At 40.2% G+C, this 18209-nt stretch overlaps 4 protein-coding genes across 8 annotated transcripts in view; 2 read left to right on the forward strand and 2 right to left on the reverse strand.

The window, feature by feature from the left end:
• The window catches only part of LOC128890939 (putative inhibitor of apoptosis), a 6704-nt gene extending 5816 nt beyond the window's left edge, over positions 1 to 888 (reverse strand). The window contains exon 1 of the mRNA XM_054149962.1: positions 783 to 888. The gene's annotated coding sequence lies outside the window, so the exon portion shown is untranslated. The remainder of the gene's footprint in view (positions 1 to 782) is intronic.
• Positions 889 to 1061: 173 nt separating this feature from the next.
• LOC128890938 (putative inhibitor of apoptosis) lies at positions 1062 to 3715 on the reverse strand. Its single transcript, XM_054149960.1, has 7 exons — positions 3087 to 3715; positions 2889 to 3006; positions 2619 to 2816; positions 2351 to 2529; positions 2143 to 2285; positions 1845 to 2053; positions 1062 to 1687 (listed from the first exon to the last, which is right to left on the reverse strand). The coding sequence occupies exons 1-7, from the start codon at positions 3567 to 3569 to the stop codon at positions 1497 to 1499; spliced, it is 1521 nt and encodes a 506-aa protein (XP_054005935.1). The 5' UTR covers positions 3570 to 3715; the 3' UTR covers positions 1062 to 1496.
• A 161-nt stretch (positions 3716 to 3876) lies between these two features.
• On the forward strand, positions 3877 to 6639 carry LOC128890937 (acetyl-CoA acetyltransferase, mitochondrial). 3 transcript variants are annotated; one of them, XM_054149957.1, is made up of 9 exons: positions 3877 to 4056; positions 4190 to 4336; positions 4408 to 4522; positions 4599 to 4792; positions 4877 to 5167; positions 5228 to 5416; positions 5494 to 5651; positions 5711 to 5827; positions 6159 to 6639. In XM_054149957.1, the coding sequence occupies exons 1-9, from the start codon at positions 4030 to 4032 to the stop codon at positions 6445 to 6447; spliced, it is 1527 nt and encodes a 508-aa protein (XP_054005932.1). In that variant the 5' UTR covers positions 3877 to 4029; the 3' UTR covers positions 6448 to 6639. The 3 variants fall into 3 exon arrangements, with proteins under 3 accessions (XP_054005932.1, XP_054005934.1, XP_054005933.1); XM_054149958.1 differs by having other exon boundaries at positions 3880 to 4056; positions 4287 to 4336; XM_054149959.1 differs by lacking the exon at positions 6159 to 6639 and having other exon boundaries at positions 5711 to 6103.
• Positions 6640 to 6780: 141 nt separating this feature from the next.
• LOC128890936 (sodium-dependent transporter bedraggled) overlaps positions 6781 to 18209 on the forward strand; it is a 37694-nt gene continuing 26265 nt past the window's right edge. The window contains exons 1-4 of one of the 3 annotated variants that reach the window (XM_054149955.1): positions 6781 to 7757; positions 8567 to 8716; positions 11730 to 12696; positions 13949 to 14827. In XM_054149955.1, the coding sequence (XP_054005930.1) occupies positions 11747 to 12696; positions 13949 to 14827 (1829 nt within the window). In that variant the 5' untranslated portion in view covers positions 6781 to 7757; positions 8567 to 8716; positions 11730 to 11746. Of the gene's footprint in view, positions 7758 to 8117; positions 8717 to 11171; positions 11236 to 11729; positions 12697 to 13948; positions 14828 to 18209 lie in introns of those variants that run through there. The other 2 variants (XM_054149954.1, XM_054149953.1) reach the window with 2 other exon arrangements.

An 18209-nucleotide genomic window follows, 5' to 3' on the forward strand; every position in this document is an offset into this window, starting at 1 on the left:
CTCTCTCTCTCTCTCTCTCTCTCTCTCTCTCTCTCTCTCTCTCTCTCGCTCTCTCTATGTTTTTAGTTATACATGCAGTTTAACGCGTAAATTTTCTCAAAACTCTTTATCGAATAAATATATTACTTGACAAAATCGATATTATTCTTCCTTCGATCTATGTACATACTCTAATTTTATTCGTATATATGTACTTGCGCTTCGCTTGCGCTGCAACTTTTCTAATCGTTTTTATATATCGTAATATGATTTCGTATCGATATATTTTTTATTTTAAAGAAGGGACAAATACAAAATATAACACGATGAAAACTACGTTGTTGATACGTCTTTCAATAATGCTTTCGCATATGCTGACATGCATATATGTATGTATATATGAAATCGTAATGCGTGGAGCTTAGCACGTAATCACATGAACGAATATTTTTACGACAAAGGAATTGTAACAATCCGTCTCTGACTTCATCTTATTTATCTCTGGATCATTTTCATAAATGTAATCAATCCCTGGAATGGGTTCTTACTGTTGCTTGCTAAGTCACGCAATGTTTTAACAATGAGTCAGTCATATGAATAAAAGTGACATTGTTTAGCATATGAAGAATATATTCAACGACGAAAATGGCATTCCCATTGTATTTTGATTGTATGGAATAAAGCTTGAGCTAAACGAGCGTTTTTGTCGTCTGAATAGTTTTTTATACAATATATAACTTGTCCTTGCTGAACATTGTATACTTATTTATGCAGTGTATAAAATATATGTAACTTGTACTTACCTTCAGGAAATACAGATTTAACAACACTGCATCCTTCGGACAGCTCAGTATGTTAGAAACTGACAGAATATTATAGCTTACAGCTGACACATACTCTTATTATCTTCTATGCTATCTTCCTTTAAGTGTACAATGATTCGGTTTTCATTATCCTAATGGATTGTGTAAATTACAATGTTTAGAAAAATCATTATCAACTTGCACAATATTTCTTTTATGCATGTTAAATAAAATTGTAAGTCCTGGATTTGAGATAATAATGAACACATTTATTATATCAGCTACATGTGTATAGTTTAATTAACAATCAACTAATATTTTTATAATATACATCTGTACAGTTAACTAAATTCGTTAAATATATCGCTATTATACATATATATCATTTTTTAATCCCGTAATGTATAAATAAAAATTGTTATAAAAAAGGAAAATCTTGTATTCAACGTTACTTATGTAAGTATCATACTACGTATTCATACAATTCATACAAACACGTATTTTATGTATGTATTAGCTACTACACTCGCTAAGAATATTGACACAAGTTCCTTAATTTCATAGAAATTATATTAATAGCATTTTAATTACTTATTTCATTGGCTTTTGATATATCCTTTTATTTTGCGACACAAAATTATCGATATAATACTTACTATTCGGAATTGTACAAAAAAAAATATATCTTTAATACCCTGTATCGTGTAATTTGGCTTACGATAAAAATGTACGAACGGTAGCTCGAATTTCTTCTCGACACAATAGACAATGAGTAAGAGGTAACGCACAAGAAATACAAGTTGCTAAATGTCCACATGGTAAAAATGCAACAGCTACTTCTCTATCCAGACAAGTTTTACATAAACGAGCTTCTTTTAGATTTCTATTTTCTTCTTCCAAGAATGCTGAAAATGTTCAGTAACCATAAGTTTCCATTAAAAATGGAAAAGATTATAAAATAAAAGTAGTAATTTTATTTGATAAATATTTATTTACTCGTTTATCTTTTGATATTATACCGATTTAAAAATACTTGAGATAAGTTTTACTGATGTCACTTACCAGTTTCTTTCAATATAATGTTTGTCATTCTCTTAAAAGCACTATCTTCGCCATTAGATAGTTCAGATTTTTCTTCTTCATTCAAGGTTTCATTTTCATTTTCAATTGTTGTTTGCTGATTATTATGTACTTCATCATCCTTATATTGCTCTGTAGGATTATCTATATGGTCCCCTACCGCATCAACTAACGAGGTACTTAATTCACTTCTGTAAAATATGTTAGTATTCGTTACATTGCTTAATATACATGTACAATGTATGTAATATACATATGTATAATTTTATCATTAATAGACCTAGAATCATCTTCCACCACTCGTTCATTTATGAGGTGATCAGAATTTGCATATGGAATCCCAAATTCTTCCATTCGTTTTTTTAAAGGTTTTTTTACTTCAGCTACACCTGGACTTTCGTCTTTTGCTACACCCTCAAGAATCTGTATAAGCATGGAACATAAATTAAAATTTTGTAAAGGTATAAATATAATTAAATAATATTTACCGATGGATCTAGAGGTGGTCTAGTATCGATACAATGCTTGATGAATTCTTGTCCGCGTACGAGATTTACAAATTCACATTTGGGAAACAATCTTGCATGTGCAATCCATGCATTATCCGTTGCTTCCCATTGTAGTAAACCGCCATCGCAATGAAAACATCTAACATGATCCGCAATTCCTATTATAATTTTGATGTATTGGTATTTTGAAGTTAATATATAAATATTAAAGTTGAAAACAAATATTAACATTGAATGTAATTTTTACCAGTGTAATAAAACCCTGCGCTGGCTAATACTTCTGGAATTTGTTTAATATTTTTTGGCCAACCACGAAAAGTTTGTAATCTTCCTTCATATGTTGCATGATTTGGTATTTTAGAAGCTGTATGCACTTGTATTCCTAAATCTTTAAGACTCGATGTTGCACCAGGCATTAACTTCACATTCTTTAAATAGAATGTATCTGTTAAAGAAAACTAAGATGAAATAATTGTTTCAGACGAAAAGAAATTACTTTTTATAAATAAATAAATACCATCCTCATCTTTTTGCAGGTAGAAATCACATTCAGGAAAATGTTTCCTATGCTCTTCATATGGATCATTGTTTGATTCCCATTCTTCCATGATACATCCACAATATGCACATTGTACCTGTAAATTAAAACACTGACTTGCATATGTATAAATAAAATAGATATCTTAAAAGATTTCTACATTTTTATATTTATTGCCTTGTCATTGCATTGAAGATAATAGAAGCCAGCTTTGGCAAGCTTTTCAGGTGATACGATAGAAGAAATTGGCCAATTAACGAATGAGTTCCATCTTTGTAATATAGTCCTATACTCTTTTCGAGGTTCTTTCCTCTCTAAGGAAGGAGTTACAGACTGATGTTTGACAATATCATTTCCTTGCAATGCTTCTGTTGATGTTGAAGCTAATCCCAAGTTAGTAGAAGACATTGGTATCAATGGGACATTACAAGTGTTGGAAGGATTTTGGACAAATGGGCAATCAGGTGCAGCTTCTCGATGACGAACCATAGCTTGATCACTATAGTTCCAATCAGAAATTTTTATTCCACATAAAAAACATTGGACCTCAACAGCTTGTCCACTATAATAAAATCCTGCTTTTGCTATTCGCGCAGCATCGACTGCGGCATTTTCTGGCCAATTCGTAAATGTCTGTAATCTATTTTCTTCGACATTCATTTTGGAGCATTAATTACGATTAATTTGTAACTTCGCAGATGGAAAATATACTCGACTAAATTTCAGTAAAATTGTACGTTTCGATTTACGATATAAAGTATATGATTTTTGTTTGAAGCTTCACGTTTCGACAATGCATATTAATTCGATGCATAAAAATATGTACTGATAACGTGACCAAAGTGACGTTTTACGTACATGCTGTAAAAATATAGTCAGCGCCACCGTCGATCCGAGGATCTACGGCTTTATTGTTGTGATTATGTGATGAGTTGGAGCTGGTTGGAGCTTGGAGCATAGAGGGCTCTTAAACCTTTTGAGTTAATATTGGTTAATATATGTATAAATTGGATGAACTGATATGTATAGTAGTTTTATGTTAACTAATGGATGCTGAGATATATATTGTATTTTTAGCACAGTAGTTACGACTAGATCATTGAACTGTTAATCCTTCATAATGTTGACATTAAAGAACATAAGTAAAGTAAGTTAATTGTTCTCAATTGTTGTTAATATTGTCAATATTAACTTCTTTACTTATAAATTTTATTATATTTTTGGTGAATTTTTTTTGTTTAAAACTTACCATTATAGTTTAGTGTTTTTTTTTTGTCTAGATTCATTTGATCAGCTTACGAGCATATAGTTCTAAAGTGAAATTAAATGATGTTGTTATCGTTAGTGCTGTCAGAACACCGATTGGATCATTTTTAGGAGGACTATCTAATGTACCTGCACCAAAACTTGGAGCTGCTGCTATACAAGTATTAATCCATTCATCACAAAAATAACAATTAATAACTACAAGGACAAATGATGATTTATAATTTATTAGGCAGCTGTAGAACGTGCTGGGGTTTCAAAGGAGCAAGTTACAGAAGTTTATATGGGAAATGTTTGTCAAGCTTTCGAGGGCCAAGCACCAGCAAGACAAGCTACATTGTTTGCAGGTTCTATTTTTGAAGTAATATTTCACTTATACTATTATTTCATTTAACATCAATAACATGAAAATATTTACAATAGGTTTTCCTAAATCAACAATATGCACAACAGTCAACAAAGTTTGTGCAAGTGGTATGAAAAGCATTATGCTTGCTTCTCAGACATTGCAATGTGGACATCAAGAGATTGTTCTTGCCGGTGGTATGGAATCCATGTCTAATGTACCATTCTATCTTGCACGAGGAGAAACTAAGTATGGTGGTATGAAACTTGAGGTGTGATGAATATTTTTAAACTCTAACATTTTACTAAATTGATATATATTTTCTGAATTATCTCACTATTTATACTTTAATTAGGATGGGATTGTGTTTGATGGTTTAACCGATGTTTACAACAAATGCCATATGGGCAATTGTGCAGAAAATACCGCTAAAAAATTAAATATCACACGGAACGAGCAAGATGAATATGCTATTAATAGTTATAAACGCAGTGCTGCAGCTTATGAAAATAAAGTATTTCAAGGAGAACTTATTTCAGTTAATGTACCACAAAAAAAAGGCAAACCTGATATTACATTTAACGAGGACGAAGAATATAAAAGAGTGGATTTTTCTAAATTTAATAAATTAAATACAGTTTTCCAGGTATAATTTTGTATCTTTTAAAAATTAGCACATTACATTTCTAATTTAAATTTATTATAGAGAGAAAATGGCACAGTGACGGCTGGAAATGCATCAACCTTAAATGATGGAGCTGCTGCATTAATTTTAACTACTACAAATGTTGCTCAGAAAATGAATCTCAAACCTTTAGCGCGAGTTGTTGCATTCCAAGACGCGGCAACTGATCCTATCGATTTTCCAATTGCACCATCTTTTGCAATTCCTAAAGTAAAATTATTGCAGTGTACATGATCATTTACTATGACGTGTAAATTTTCGATGACGAGGCATGTATCAATTTTTAGTTACTAGAAAACGCTGGACTGAATAAAAATGACGTAGCCCTTTGGGAGATCAACGAAGCTTTTAGCGTGGTTGTGGTCGCAAATCAAAAATTACTCGATCTTGACCCTAGTAAAATAAATGTACACGGCGGTGCTGTGTCTCTTGGCCATCCTATCGGGTGAGTGTCCAATTATTTATTTAATCATCGATAGCATATATGAATATTTATAATTTTAGGATGTCTGGAGCTCGCATTGTAGTACATTTAGTACATACTTTGAAGACTGGGGAAAAGGGTGTTGCATCTATCTGTAATGGAGGTGGTGGCGCCTCTTCAATTTTAATTGAAAAATTGTAAGTCTGTGATACGAGAAGTTTTTTATATTTTTGTACTTACGCATACTATTTTTGTACTGGTGTTACCCTCGCCATGTTTAGCTAAACTTTTTTAAAGTTAACAAAATAGCCTGGGATTATACCCAATTATACCCCTATGAATTTGTAACACGATTTACACGATACTATAGAATACCTTCTATTGCATATAAAGATATGTAATTTTATACTTTACTATATTTGTTAAAGATATTTTACTATGTTACGTTGTTATGGCAAATAAACGATATTACGCAAAACTACAAGAATTTTCTTTCGAAAAATAAAAGTTCTCTGTTTCGTTCTGTAGGTGTCATCCGATATCTTCCCCGCCGACATTAACGTTATACACGAAACATCCGTGTCCGCTTTGTGACATTTTAAAAAATGAATTGCAAATACATTTTTCTGGTCAGTATCAACTGCAAGAAGTTGACATTACAGCCCCAGGAAACGAAAGATTTCTTAAACTATACAGATACGATATTCCAGTTCTGTTTTTGGAGGGGCAGTTTCTTTGCAAGCACCGTTTAGATACGGAGTATTTAGAGAGAAGATTGGCAGACTTAATCTCGTCAACAAGAAGTGATAAATATTAGTATAATTAATAAATATAAATATGAATTAAAAGGAAGAGAGATAATAAACATTAATTTTGGGGGGTCCCCTTCGATCGAGACCTCGGGCAGACGACTTTTTTCGCATTTCGTATTTATTTAAAGTGTTAAGGATACATTAGATGCCTTATTACACTACCAAATGTTGCTAAATTAATATAAACATGCAACCTTTCCGTACATTTTTCTTAATCTTCAATCCCTTACCTTACCTTAAACTAAGACCAAACTAAAGTGTAACTATTTTACTTTTACATCTTTTATAATGCATGCATCTTACAGCTAACTTATATTCATTAATATTAATATTAATTTTGTATACTAAACGGGGTGAAACGCAAGTGTCTGGATGAGGAATTTTTTGGATTTTGGGGTTTATTATTTTTTATTATTTATTCGGGAGTGAGGATAATTACTTATCTATAATTTAGGAGTCGAAGTTGTATTTATTCTCAAACATTCGTATTAAAAATTGAAGGTAGTTTCAGAGCACTTTTCGTCTATAGGATAATGCGCCACTGGCTTTCGTCTATACTTGTTCTGTCTTCGGATCGCCTCTACTCTTTTTCACCCTCTCCTGTGTTCTTTGCCTCTTTCCTCTTGGTTCCCTTTCTCTCCGCCATTGGGTCTTGCATACTCTCTTTCCGATGGGTAAGCAGCCAGGCAGGCAAGCAGGCAAGCACGCCCACACCGACACACACCGAAGATCGACAGTGAATTGGTGAATGCACGCATCGGACTCTCCTTGCCGACGTTCGTTCTTTCTCAGTGCGTGGCTTACTCGGATACCGTGAAGTACATCACTTGTTTCGTATCATCTACGTGGCGCGTTGCAGCGAACGCTTCGCTCTCAACTCTTCGGACAAAGACACTCGAAGAACCTAGAAAGAAACTAGACGTAGACGAATACGTGCCCTTTAAAGTCACAGAAATCGAACGACGAATGCTCGTTGGTTCGCCGTCCGCAGCAGTCGTGCCATCGAAATCACTTCGCGAGTGCCCCGTCTGTTTTTTTCCGAGCGACCACGTTTAACCAGTGCCAAGAATAACGGAGCTACCAAATGCATAATGGAACCCAAACTAAAGTTACAAGAATCCCAGTAATTCGGTGACACCTTAAACCCCCCTCTCGATCCTAATCTCTGTAAACAGAAAGGTGCGATCGTTCTCAACGATTTTCAATCGGAGATCCGTTGAAAGTGGATTCGAAGATCGATGGATCGCGAGTATCCCCTTGCGGATAGAAATTCCTTCGCTTTCATGTGGAATCGAACAATTTTATTGGCGAAACGGTAATACAAACCACGAGTGCTCTCCTTTACGATCGTGGATAAAGAGAAACTTGAATTCTTCTCGTAAAACCAATCGTCGTAAAGTTGGCGGAAAAAAGCTTTGTTTAAATTTCATTTGTTCAAACACCACGAGTGCAATATGTTTTGGTTATCCTCGGTAACTTCCACGTTCTCGATACTGTGCGAAACATAGAAAGCAATGCGAGGGTACCGATGTAAAAACAGAATTAACAAAAATTCGAGGACATTGAAATCTTGTAAGTTTATATCGTCGCTTTCTATTTTCTTCTAGATCATAGTCTTATTAATCTCGTTTCGTATTAGTTCGTTCGTCCATCGCGATAGTCTCTATGTTGTACACAGAAGTGCATGGACGTTACCGAAGGAATGAAACGTACTATAGTTGAAACGGTTGAATAAATAACCAATGTTTACTCTTAAACTTTTTCGTAAAGACACGTCGAAGAAAACCATGGGCTACGAGTAGAATCGAACCTTTCTTTTTTTTTTTTGTGTTTTAATAGGCTCGTCGCTGGCCAAGCCAGCTCGCAATATTTTTAGATGGGTTTATGCCCGGACTCGATTGGTTCACGAATTTTAGAGTCGTTAGATCTCGCGGAACGTTGACCGCGTCGAGTCGTTCGATCGTTTTCACGTAAATGCATTTTTTCATACGGTAGAGTGACGTAAGTGTAAAACAAGAGACGTGTGCCACTCGTATTATTGTACGTGCACGCGGTTTTCGTGTCCCGCGTAAAGATCTGCTCGATCACAAGTGGAATAACCGGATTTTAAATCTATCAATTTAGCCTTGCACCGGTGTTTTTGTGCTCTCGAAGAAATTGTCCAAAGAAATGAGATCCTCCTATGCCTGGAAGCCTGAATCTCGCGCGATCGGCTCTACTGGAAGCGTGGGCGTCTTGAATTTTGGAAATCGTTTTTGAAAAGAAGGAACGAAGGTATGTAGAAACTGTTTTATTGGTAATGCTTTAAGTGCGAACGCCTCTATATTCATTTCGTTGAACTTATGGACGTTAACGCGATTAGAAAACTATTAACGACATCTTAAAGATAGTCGCTGCTGTTGTAAATGTCCAAGAGTGGTTAGCCTTCGGATGCGAATCGGCGATCGTTGCGTATTGGTCGTAACGTCGAACATGCTCGCCAGTGTATTTATCGCATTTTGTTTAATAAACACGATCAGGAATTAAATATCGTAAATGATACATTCGTAGTTCGTTATAAAATTGATAAGACGAACACGTTGGGCCGTGAAAAAAAGTTGTTTGTCATTGCAATGTCTTCATCCTTAAGAATTTTAATATGAAAGGAACCGTTCGATTTTCTTTGGTGCTCCTGTAACCGAACTATAGCCTGACAACCAAGACTCGCTCCGATTTCTGAATTTATTTTTCCAACAGATAGTGGCCCCGGTTTTATTTTCAATCTGCACTTCGAAACGGTCAGTGTCAGGGCCGGCGCAAGGCACGTTCAGCGTGTTCGCCGGAACCCGGCCCCCCGTTTTATAAAGCCCCCGCGGTCTACGAAAATTACTCAATTAAAAGGCATCGATTTTCATTAATTTTTTACAGAACGATAATACCATTAACAAATGGAGGCAATTTTTTCTGAGATGCAAGACATTTTTTTAGTAGCGACGATTAAATTGAAAGTAGTAACAAAAATCATCAAAGCATTATTATTTAATATTCATCTTATAAAAACTATGTAGCATTTGTAAATAAATAATTCGTCGTTGTAAAATTCAAGTGTAGTATTTGAATGTGAATTCGGGCCCCGCAACATTTTTGAACCCGACCCCTGGTCAGTGTTGTTGTTTTAGGATGTCGATTAGCACGAAGCACGCAGAAATATTCTCGTGGCGTTGTCCTGGTTCGTGATTCACGAATGAGCTATGTAGATCCGTTGCCAGCTGAGAAGGTCCGGTTACTGGTTACCTGTTACCTGGACAAGTGTGCTGGCAACGGTCTCGTCCTGAAATATCGACCCAGACGCAACTTCCAGAACGATGGATTTCCGAAAATTTTCTCGATTCCCGTTACGCGTGCTCGTTGCGCGTTTATTACAGCAGGTACGCAAAACAGTGGTGGTTACTACGCCGTTTGAGGTGATCGATTTTCTAAACACGGGATTCTGCGGGAACAGTGTAAATAAATAAAGCGAAGGGACGATTAATCACCTTCTGCGTAGAATACCTTTGGTAGGGGGCGTCTCGAGACAGATATCATTCGGAAACACTGCCATCCGGAACGTAAGTGGCGAGGGAAATGAATCAATTACCGAGTGACTCGTTTAAAGGGGGGTATTTTAGCGTAGAAAAATGATTTCAGATTTTATTGCGATTATTATTCAGACAGCTGAAAACCTTTTCTAGGCAAATGTATCAATTACCGAGTGAGTCATTTAAAGGGGGGTATTTTAGCGTAGAAAAGTGATTTCAGATTTTATTGCGATTATTATTCAGACAGCTAAAAACCCTTTCTACTGTTGGAATTAAAAGTTCAACGAACCGCGGGTCTCGCGGCTAGCGCAGCTAATTCCATTGATCACGACTACAATAAAGCAAGAAAGGTCGCGCATGCTATCGTTGGTACGCGACGTTTTTTTCCCTGAACAAGTCGCAAAGCATCGTCCGTTAATGCTCTACCTGGCAACAATAAATTAAATTAATGTAGAAGCGGTTGCTCTGCAACTCGTGTCGTTGAACCGTGAAGAAACAGGTTGGCCGCGAAGCGAGAAAAAAGATGTAGAGAATATGTTTATTGTAATTGTTCGCTTTGCGTTTCAGTCAGTGGTTTGGCCCCGTTTAGAGGAAAATGGTGGAAATGATATGAATGAACACGAAGTTATAGATGATAATTGCGTAATAGTAGGAAGCAAGTAGCAATACAGTATCGGTGAAAAATTAGCTTTAAACCGATGACGAGTGTGTTCACTTACGATTAAGGAATAGTGGAAAGTTTATATTTAAAATGAGACAAGGAAGTTGGTGGGGATAATAATAATTCGGATCGTTACGGCATCGATCCATGCTAACTACTGCTAATTAAAATGGCAAATGAATCATATCAAAGGTATTACTATCTACGCTTGAATATAATTCAATGAATTTTCTCCGCTACTCGATACGTTTAATTTTCATCGTAGGCATGCTTCAATGTTCGCAAAAAGTAATTACGCGTTTCTAGCGTAATTGCGTTCCTCGGGTTCGGTTCGATCGATCTTCCGGTTGCGTTCGAACAATCGAAGCTCGCGGATCGCGTTTAGCGCTGCCTCGTTAATAGAGTCTAATAATATGACACAATCGTCGTAGCTTCAGCTTATTTCCTTCGACTGTCCAGCATTCGCACGTGCCTTCTTACGCGGTACAGGTGAGGACCGATTCTGTTTCGAGTCAGTAATCAGAGCATGGCATCCGTATGGATTTTCCGTAACGTTCGTCGATATTTTCGAAACGGTGAGTGACGAGCTAACAGTTTTCTGCGAAAATTTAAGAAAGGATCGTCCTGGGAATATTCGAGGGTGGGATCGATCTCGGTCCTATTAGAATACGGGGCGAAGATATTTCATCTTCGTGTCAGGTGAATGTGGGACAGGTTCAGACGGTCAGAGAGGAAAACAGTTGGCCCACTTTGTTCGTGGGAAGAGGCTAGTCTTATCGTAGACGTTCATCGCGGACGTAGACACTGTTTACACGATCAAAATACAGCAGATAATTACTCCCAGTAAGAACATTCTTTTTAAGAAAACCTTTTTCTTTCTCTTTTCTTTCAAAACATTTTTGTATCATTTCCAATTATCGAAAAATGATGAAATTAACGTCAATGGATCCGAAAAACGTTAAATTTTAATAAACAAAAAATGCGTGACGCCCTCCTTAAACGAGAAGAGTATCATTTGGCGCAGGAATAAATTTCAATGAACGTTCAGTTTCATCTTGTCTCTTTCCAGACAGTGGCCAGCGCAAAATGACGTCGAACGAGGATGGCGACCTGATCGACCTCGGGAACGACGTGTGCGTGCCGCGGGTGCCGGTTCCAGAATCGTTGCCCGAGGAACAGGAACACCTCCTCGACGTGTGCCCGCCGAAATTGGAGGAAACGCTCTCGTTGACCAGAAAACAGGAGCAAGTGCAGAGCGTGAGCGACAACGGGGACGTATTGGTCACGCTGGGCCACGACCAGGTGGTGCCGATACGCAAGAGGATCGACGTTGTTTCCTCCGACACGATAAAAAGGGTGCGCGACATTACCAGGAACTTGGAACCAGTTATAAGGAAGACTTGTTCCGATATTAACGAGGAGCACCAGGACACGGTCGATCACGGGAGCACGTCGAATCGCGAGAAGCACGAGGACGAGACGTTCGAGGCCCAGGAGATCAACAACGCCTTCAATTTCCTCACGGAGCACGACGACACGGAGGACCAGGCGGAGACGAGTCGCGACGAGCTCGAGGATTTCCATGCGTCGGTGCTGTTGACGCGGCCCGAAAAGGAGGATTTGCTGAGCTTTCATCGGGGATCTTCGAGGTCCTTGAACTGGATGTCCCCTGGTAGCTATTTCGTTAAGGACGATGGCGATCTGGATAATCTTGCTTTCGAATTGTCTCCCAGTTCGAACAAGCTCTGCGAAAATATCTCGAGGAAGATTAGATCCGTGTCCGTTGGTAACGAGCTCGAGACAGGTAGCCAGGCTATTGTGAAGAAACGCTGCCTAAAAGAGGATGCGTTTGGCAGAACCGTCGAGAGGGCATCGTTTCAACGCATGCATCGTAAATCATGGACGGAGGGAACCAATAGTCTTAAGACTAGATCTAGGGACGTTTTTTCGCGAACCGATAGGTCGACTAGTTTGGGAGAGTACAGCTGCGAGCCGTCGACATCCGATATTCACCGGCAGTCCAGCTTTATTTCGAGGTACGAATTGTTATTCGTCGTGGTTTTTCAGGCTTTTATACAACGCGAGGTACTTAACCCATTCAGCCTTCATTTAATTTGAAAGGAAGACCCTGGTCAGTGCCTCGCCTCGTATACTTTGTTTTCGAAAGTATTAGTTTTAATAATAATTACAGGAGCAGTGAAAGTAACGCTGCTATTATTATCTACGGAGCGTACAACGAATGCTTTGCGTGATTGTAATGCATTAGCAGTGACGTAAAAGTGAAGCGACCGTAAGCCAAACGAGCTAACGATCGAATAATGTTTGTCACATTGAAAATCGTCAGGCTCGTGCCTGACTCAGGGTGGGATTAGATTTAGGGTGGAAAAGAAGGAATTCAACATCGTTATGACGTACAAACATTTCGCTAAAATATTCCATTCAGACGTTACGATAACAACGCGAACGCGTGGTTGGTTCGCGCCTATCAAGTTAGGTTCGTGTTCCTAATCAAAGAGTCGAATCGACCAGTCACGGTCAACGCAAACTTAGTACAAACTTATCAAAGATGCTAGCCAAATCTTGTGATAATAGGAGTAAAACGTAGCCTGTCTGGCGTCGAGTAAAAACAAAGGAATAAAAAGAGGACCCACGTATCGAGTTTTTGCAAATGGTAGTGGTGGGTGAGCTCCGCTATCGTGCGTTGACCTTAACGATATTAAATATTTAGAGGGTACGTACTGGAGAAAGTCGAAACTCGCCAAGGGAGTGAAAAATGTGAAGTACGATTTATCGGTACATCTAGATTGGACGATAGGCGGATGTAGGGTGCGGGTAGCACTCACGGGGATCGAATGGAACGGTGAAAAGGGCTTTTGAGGGGTATTCGTTGCACGACGAGAACCGCCAACCGGAAGTAGCGCCACGAGAGTTCGTGCGCGAGAAGCATGGATTCAAGTCGATCTAACGTCGAGCAGATCCCCGAAGTGGCACGTGCAGCCACGCCTGAGAAACAAAGGATTCTCGCTTAGAACTTTCGCCGTGACTGTTTATTTAGGGCACACGGACCCTAAATACCGCACACCGTTTCTTCGCGATACTTTTCTGCGCGTAAAAGTAGATTCTACTTCAGGGACTTTCCTAGATCCATTTCTCGATTCTCTTCTGAGAAAACGACTCAATTGGGAGTGTAAAGGGTTGACTGTTGATCGCTAGCAATAGTAACGATAGTAATAATCGAAGCATACTAATGATATCGTGCGGCTGATGAAGTAAAACGTTCTTTTTCAGTTTTTCACGGGAGGAGGGTCTGGATACCGGTCCCGAGGACGGATGTTCAGAGTGCTCGGAAGTAGATTGGTCGTGGCTAGAGGAAGTGGAGTGCCCGCGGCCCACGGACTCGTCGTTAGCACCCGTTGCGGTTGACGCGGTTCAGGAGAACAGTGAACCGCACCGTGGGGGGAGCGCATCCCCCACCAGCGATAATGGAAGGCGCAAGCGCGGCTGCGAGCATCGTGCTACCGATGCGGGCTGCAGTGCCGCGATGTCCGTCTCCGGGACGGCAAAGTCCTTGGTGGTCGATGGCTCGCGATGGTCGACCTCCGACCCGTTGTCCGATCTCGATCAGGTCACCGATCGCGATGACACGGCGCGTTGCAACGCGGGCAACGAGGCAGTCGCTCGCGAGACGCGCGACAACGCGACCACCGTGGTGAATTCGTGGGTACGCGCATCCATGAGACGTTTGCGCCACTTGAGACTACCGGAAGGCACCGAAAGACAACGCAGCGCCGACCCAAACACTCGTCGAGGAGCGGTGGTGTCCGCGCCGAACTCTTTGCCCGACATAGCGCTGATAGCGCCAGAGATATTGGCGGCGCAAACGAACGGCACTTCCGGTACCCTCCTGAGGCCATCCAGCGCCCCCGCGAGGAACGCGAATAGTTCGACCGTTGTGTCACCGCGAAGGGGTGGCAGACAGGCCAGGGGAAGTCGATCGCAGGCCACGCGTAGTCGCGAGGTGTCCTCCAGGCAAAGCAGCGTTCTTTCCACGACCACGGGCAGCGACATCACCTCAGGAACGACGACGTGCTCCAGCTCTTTCGGCGGTGCTTCCACGAGTCCACCTTCCAGCACGGTGACCAGTCCGCAGCGCATCGCTTCCAGACGGTGAGTGCTGTTTCACAGCGTTCTCAGCTTTTGTTTGGTTTTTTTTAAGCTTTAATTATACCCGATCATATCTGTAAAACAGTCCAGTATCCAGTACAGAACGTGCCAAAATCGAACAGAGTTAGATTAAACCTTCCCTTGTTAACATCGTCACACTTTCATTCATAAAGTTTGGAGCCCCCTAAGGAGAACACCGAATTCACGGTTTTTTTAGAAACGTTTATCGGTGATTGTTTTGTTGTTAACGACTTCCTAGACAGCGTCGAGTCCAATTAGAGCGTTTGGTCCTCTTTCGTTTAAACCTCTTGCCACACTCGCCGGAAACGAGAATCGGCTTAACGAGTTTGCTGTTGCTGGTTGCTCGTCCAAGCTTGACACTGCTTGCGCTTTAGATCCCTCTTACGCAAACCGTCGATACACTTCGTGGGCAAGGTGTTAGGAAATTAATCCAGAAAATTACTTCCACAAAGTATTCCAACCGATACGTTCGCGGTGCCGTGTGCTTTTGTTCCGTTTCGCTCGAAGAAATCCTCGCGCCGTTTAACCGGAGGGCGTTTCGTTCAAAAATAATTAAAGCTTCGACTATGGGCTGTTAAATTACTCCATAGGTACTCGAGTGCCAGGAATAAACTACGAATGCCTAGATATCAGAATATTATTACGTGGATTACATCGCGCGTGTTGTACGGTAAATTTAATCGTGTAAGCATACTAACGAGCACAACCGTGATATCGATCTCTTCTTTAAACGCATAAATTTGAACGATGCGTGTTTTACATCGAGGATTACTATTTTATTCTTTTGTTTTCCTATTCCAGAAGTCTGTGTAACGTTTTCCCTACTGCTTGGCCTGTTTTCTTTATTTTCTATTTATACCTTTGTATGAAAAGTATATTCTGTTTCAATATTCGAATCCCTCGAGTGTAGTAACATTCGAGTGGACAAAATATGGTACAAGTAGTCATCAAGCTCCGAAATTGGTTTTAATTGCGCGACAACGAAAGCGAGACAGGGGACGGTCGTATTTGGCCTCGGTGCGTTTCATTGTTAAACTACTCGGCTTTGGAGACCGACAATGAACAAAGGAACGCCGAGTTATTTAATTATTGTCGTAATAAACATTCAACGGGTACCAGCGTATAAACCCTGAGGCTTGGAAGCCAGCGTGTCAAGAATAATTGACGACGAGAGTTGCGACAGCTCTTCGCGAACGTCGTGTGCACCCATCGTGGTTGGTTACGGGCGCGCTTTACATTTCCGCCATGGGTTCGCGAGCTTTGACGCAACGTGTTACGAAGCGAGCACCTGACAATCAAATTCAGCTCTTCTTCGTGTACATCGATTAATAATTTTCCGCTGCGTGCGTGGCCGCGGTATCGAGGATCGATACCTCTCGAAATTATTCATTGCGCCATCGTCGCTGAAAACGCCAGAAATTTCGTCAAATCGAATCGACTGGGCAGGTTCGTTGTGAAATATTTCATTCTATTCGTATGGTTTTTCATTCGTTATTCGACACCCTTATTCCTTATCTCGATAACCAGACGAAGTTCAATTTTCCACGTGAATAACAACGCACATTGATATTGGTCATGGCAGAAGAAATATGCAGTGTAACCTTGTATCCTTGACAGATTTCAAAGAATTAGAGAAGAAATCTTTTCCCATAATTATTGTCCAAAGGAAACGACACCATTAATTGGCTCGCGAGACCCGTACTTACATTTACAAGGTGCATTTCTCCTGCAGTGTCCGGGTGGCACATGAAAGTTAACGAAGCTTAATACAGGGTAAAAAATTAGATCCGTTATTATTCAGGTAACAATTTTCTTTATCCCTGCTAATTTACATGCATCGCTTATCCAACGTTAGGACTCTTTCGCTTCACGTTTGATTTCCCTCGGCGTAGAACTGTACAAACAGTCGCTCGTCGGAGGTAGCGTAACAATCGCCATGATTTTCGATTCACCTCGGATACGGAAATTCGTGTCGCGCGTTTTAGACAACGGTTCGTGAGAAAAACAGTTGAGACGACGACGTTGCGTGCGATTCGATCGAGTCCGTGTAAGGGTCGATGATCTCGATCGCTCGGAGATTGTTTCGCCGTCGATGAACCATGTAACCTGTTGCACAATCCACGATCTACCGTCCCGGAGCAAGATCTGACGGAGAAAACTCGGAAGGAGGTTTCCTCGTACGTGAGAACGTTTCACGAAACCCTCCCGAATGCTACGCCATAGAAAAAAACTTACAGGTCCTCGATACTAGAATACAGGAAAGGCAATACTAATTCGTTATTAACGCAAAATAAATCTCATAGCTCTGCGACGCAACGTAATCAAACGCTAACACAGTCCCGTAGCTCGGCGAATTGTAAGATCAGTTTTTGGAAGTCAGGATACGGTATAGGGCGCGTGAATAATGACGCGGAAAAATGTCTGTATTTTATACGTCGTAACTGACCGAAACAGTCTATACAGTACTGAACCGTGTCGGAGAATCACAGTAGCGAGGACATCCTTGACGGTCCGGCCTTTTCTTAAACAAAGTCCTCTGGCCGAACCTTCGTTGACAGGGGTAGCGTGCAGAGACTAAACGCATAAATAACATGGTTCAGCCATTTAGCTATTTCTACTTTTCTAACAAAATAGTGCAATCAAACACAAAGCCTGCCTCCTAGCTGACCGACTAATTTAATCAAACGCAAAATGTATCCATACTCGCTCGCTTCAAGAAACAGTAGAAATCTATCACGGAGAAAAGCCATAATTGTTACCGACTCTAAAAGCGTTTTATGATGCTTGAAGTAAAGGACTAGGCCTTGAAAACGTTCTCCAGCAACCTCGAACGATGCTGTCGAACGCTCCTTTCGAATCGCTCGTAATTATTCTCCGAGAACGTTGCGATACCATACAATTTTGGAATTTAAATGCATGGTTAGATACCTTACAGTTTTGGCGTCACCGTACCCTTTTAGACGCGTAAAAGCTGTAACGAAAGGCGTCCGGTAGTTACACTACGAGAACAAGAGAAAGTAGGAAGAGTGATACCAGATAAAGTCGTTATAAAAAAAAAAAATGTGAAACTATGTGTTTTTCCTTCGTTCAATTTTCCTCGATTTATTCGGCGGGAGTAATGATTTTCGGCGGGCGGGGAAATGAGAGAGCAGAAGTTCCACGGGCGTGACTCTAATGACACGTTGGACTCGCGAATTGTCGTGTCAACGACGGTATTGTCATTAAACGCGGTCGCTTTCCATCGTGATTCGATGACCGAACAGCGCGTGTCGTTGAACGACGAAGATTAGCGTTCCCGTCCGTCATTCTAGCCGGTTTACCAGAGTCCGCGGAACGGTTTCTCTGTCAATGAACAGTGCAAGCG

The sequence above is a fragment of the Hylaeus anthracinus genome, unplaced genomic scaffold, assembly GCF_026225885.1.
Source record: "Hylaeus anthracinus isolate JK02 unplaced genomic scaffold, UHH_iyHylAnth1.0_haploid 12001, whole genome shotgun sequence".
Taxonomy (NCBI): Eukaryota; Metazoa; Arthropoda; class Insecta; order Hymenoptera; family Colletidae; genus Hylaeus; species Hylaeus anthracinus.

Bases quoted from the DNA above. Each gene is read 5' to 3' on its own strand.
- LOC128890938 (XM_054149960.1), bottom strand. From the start codon at position 3,569: ATGAATGTCGAAGAAAATAGATTACAGACATTTACGAATTGGCCAGAA. The intron at 3,007-3,086 runs GCAATAAATATA...TTTAATTTACAG, and splicing joins ATCTTCAATGCAATGACAAG to GTACAATGTGCATATTGTGG. The intron at 2,530-2,618 runs GTAAAAATTACA...AAATTATAATAG, and splicing joins CGCAGGGTTTTATTACACTG to GAATTGCGGATCATGTTAGA.
- LOC128890937 (XM_054149957.1), top strand. From the start codon at position 4,030: ATGTTGACATTAAAGAACATAAGTAAA. The intron at 4,337-4,407 runs GTATTAATCCAT...ATAATTTATTAG, and splicing joins TTGGAGCTGCTGCTATACAA to GCAGCTGTAGAACGTGCTGG. The intron at 5,652-5,710 runs GTGAGTGTCCAA...TTATAATTTTAG, and splicing joins TCTCTTGGCCATCCTATCGG to GATGTCTGGAGCTCGCATTG.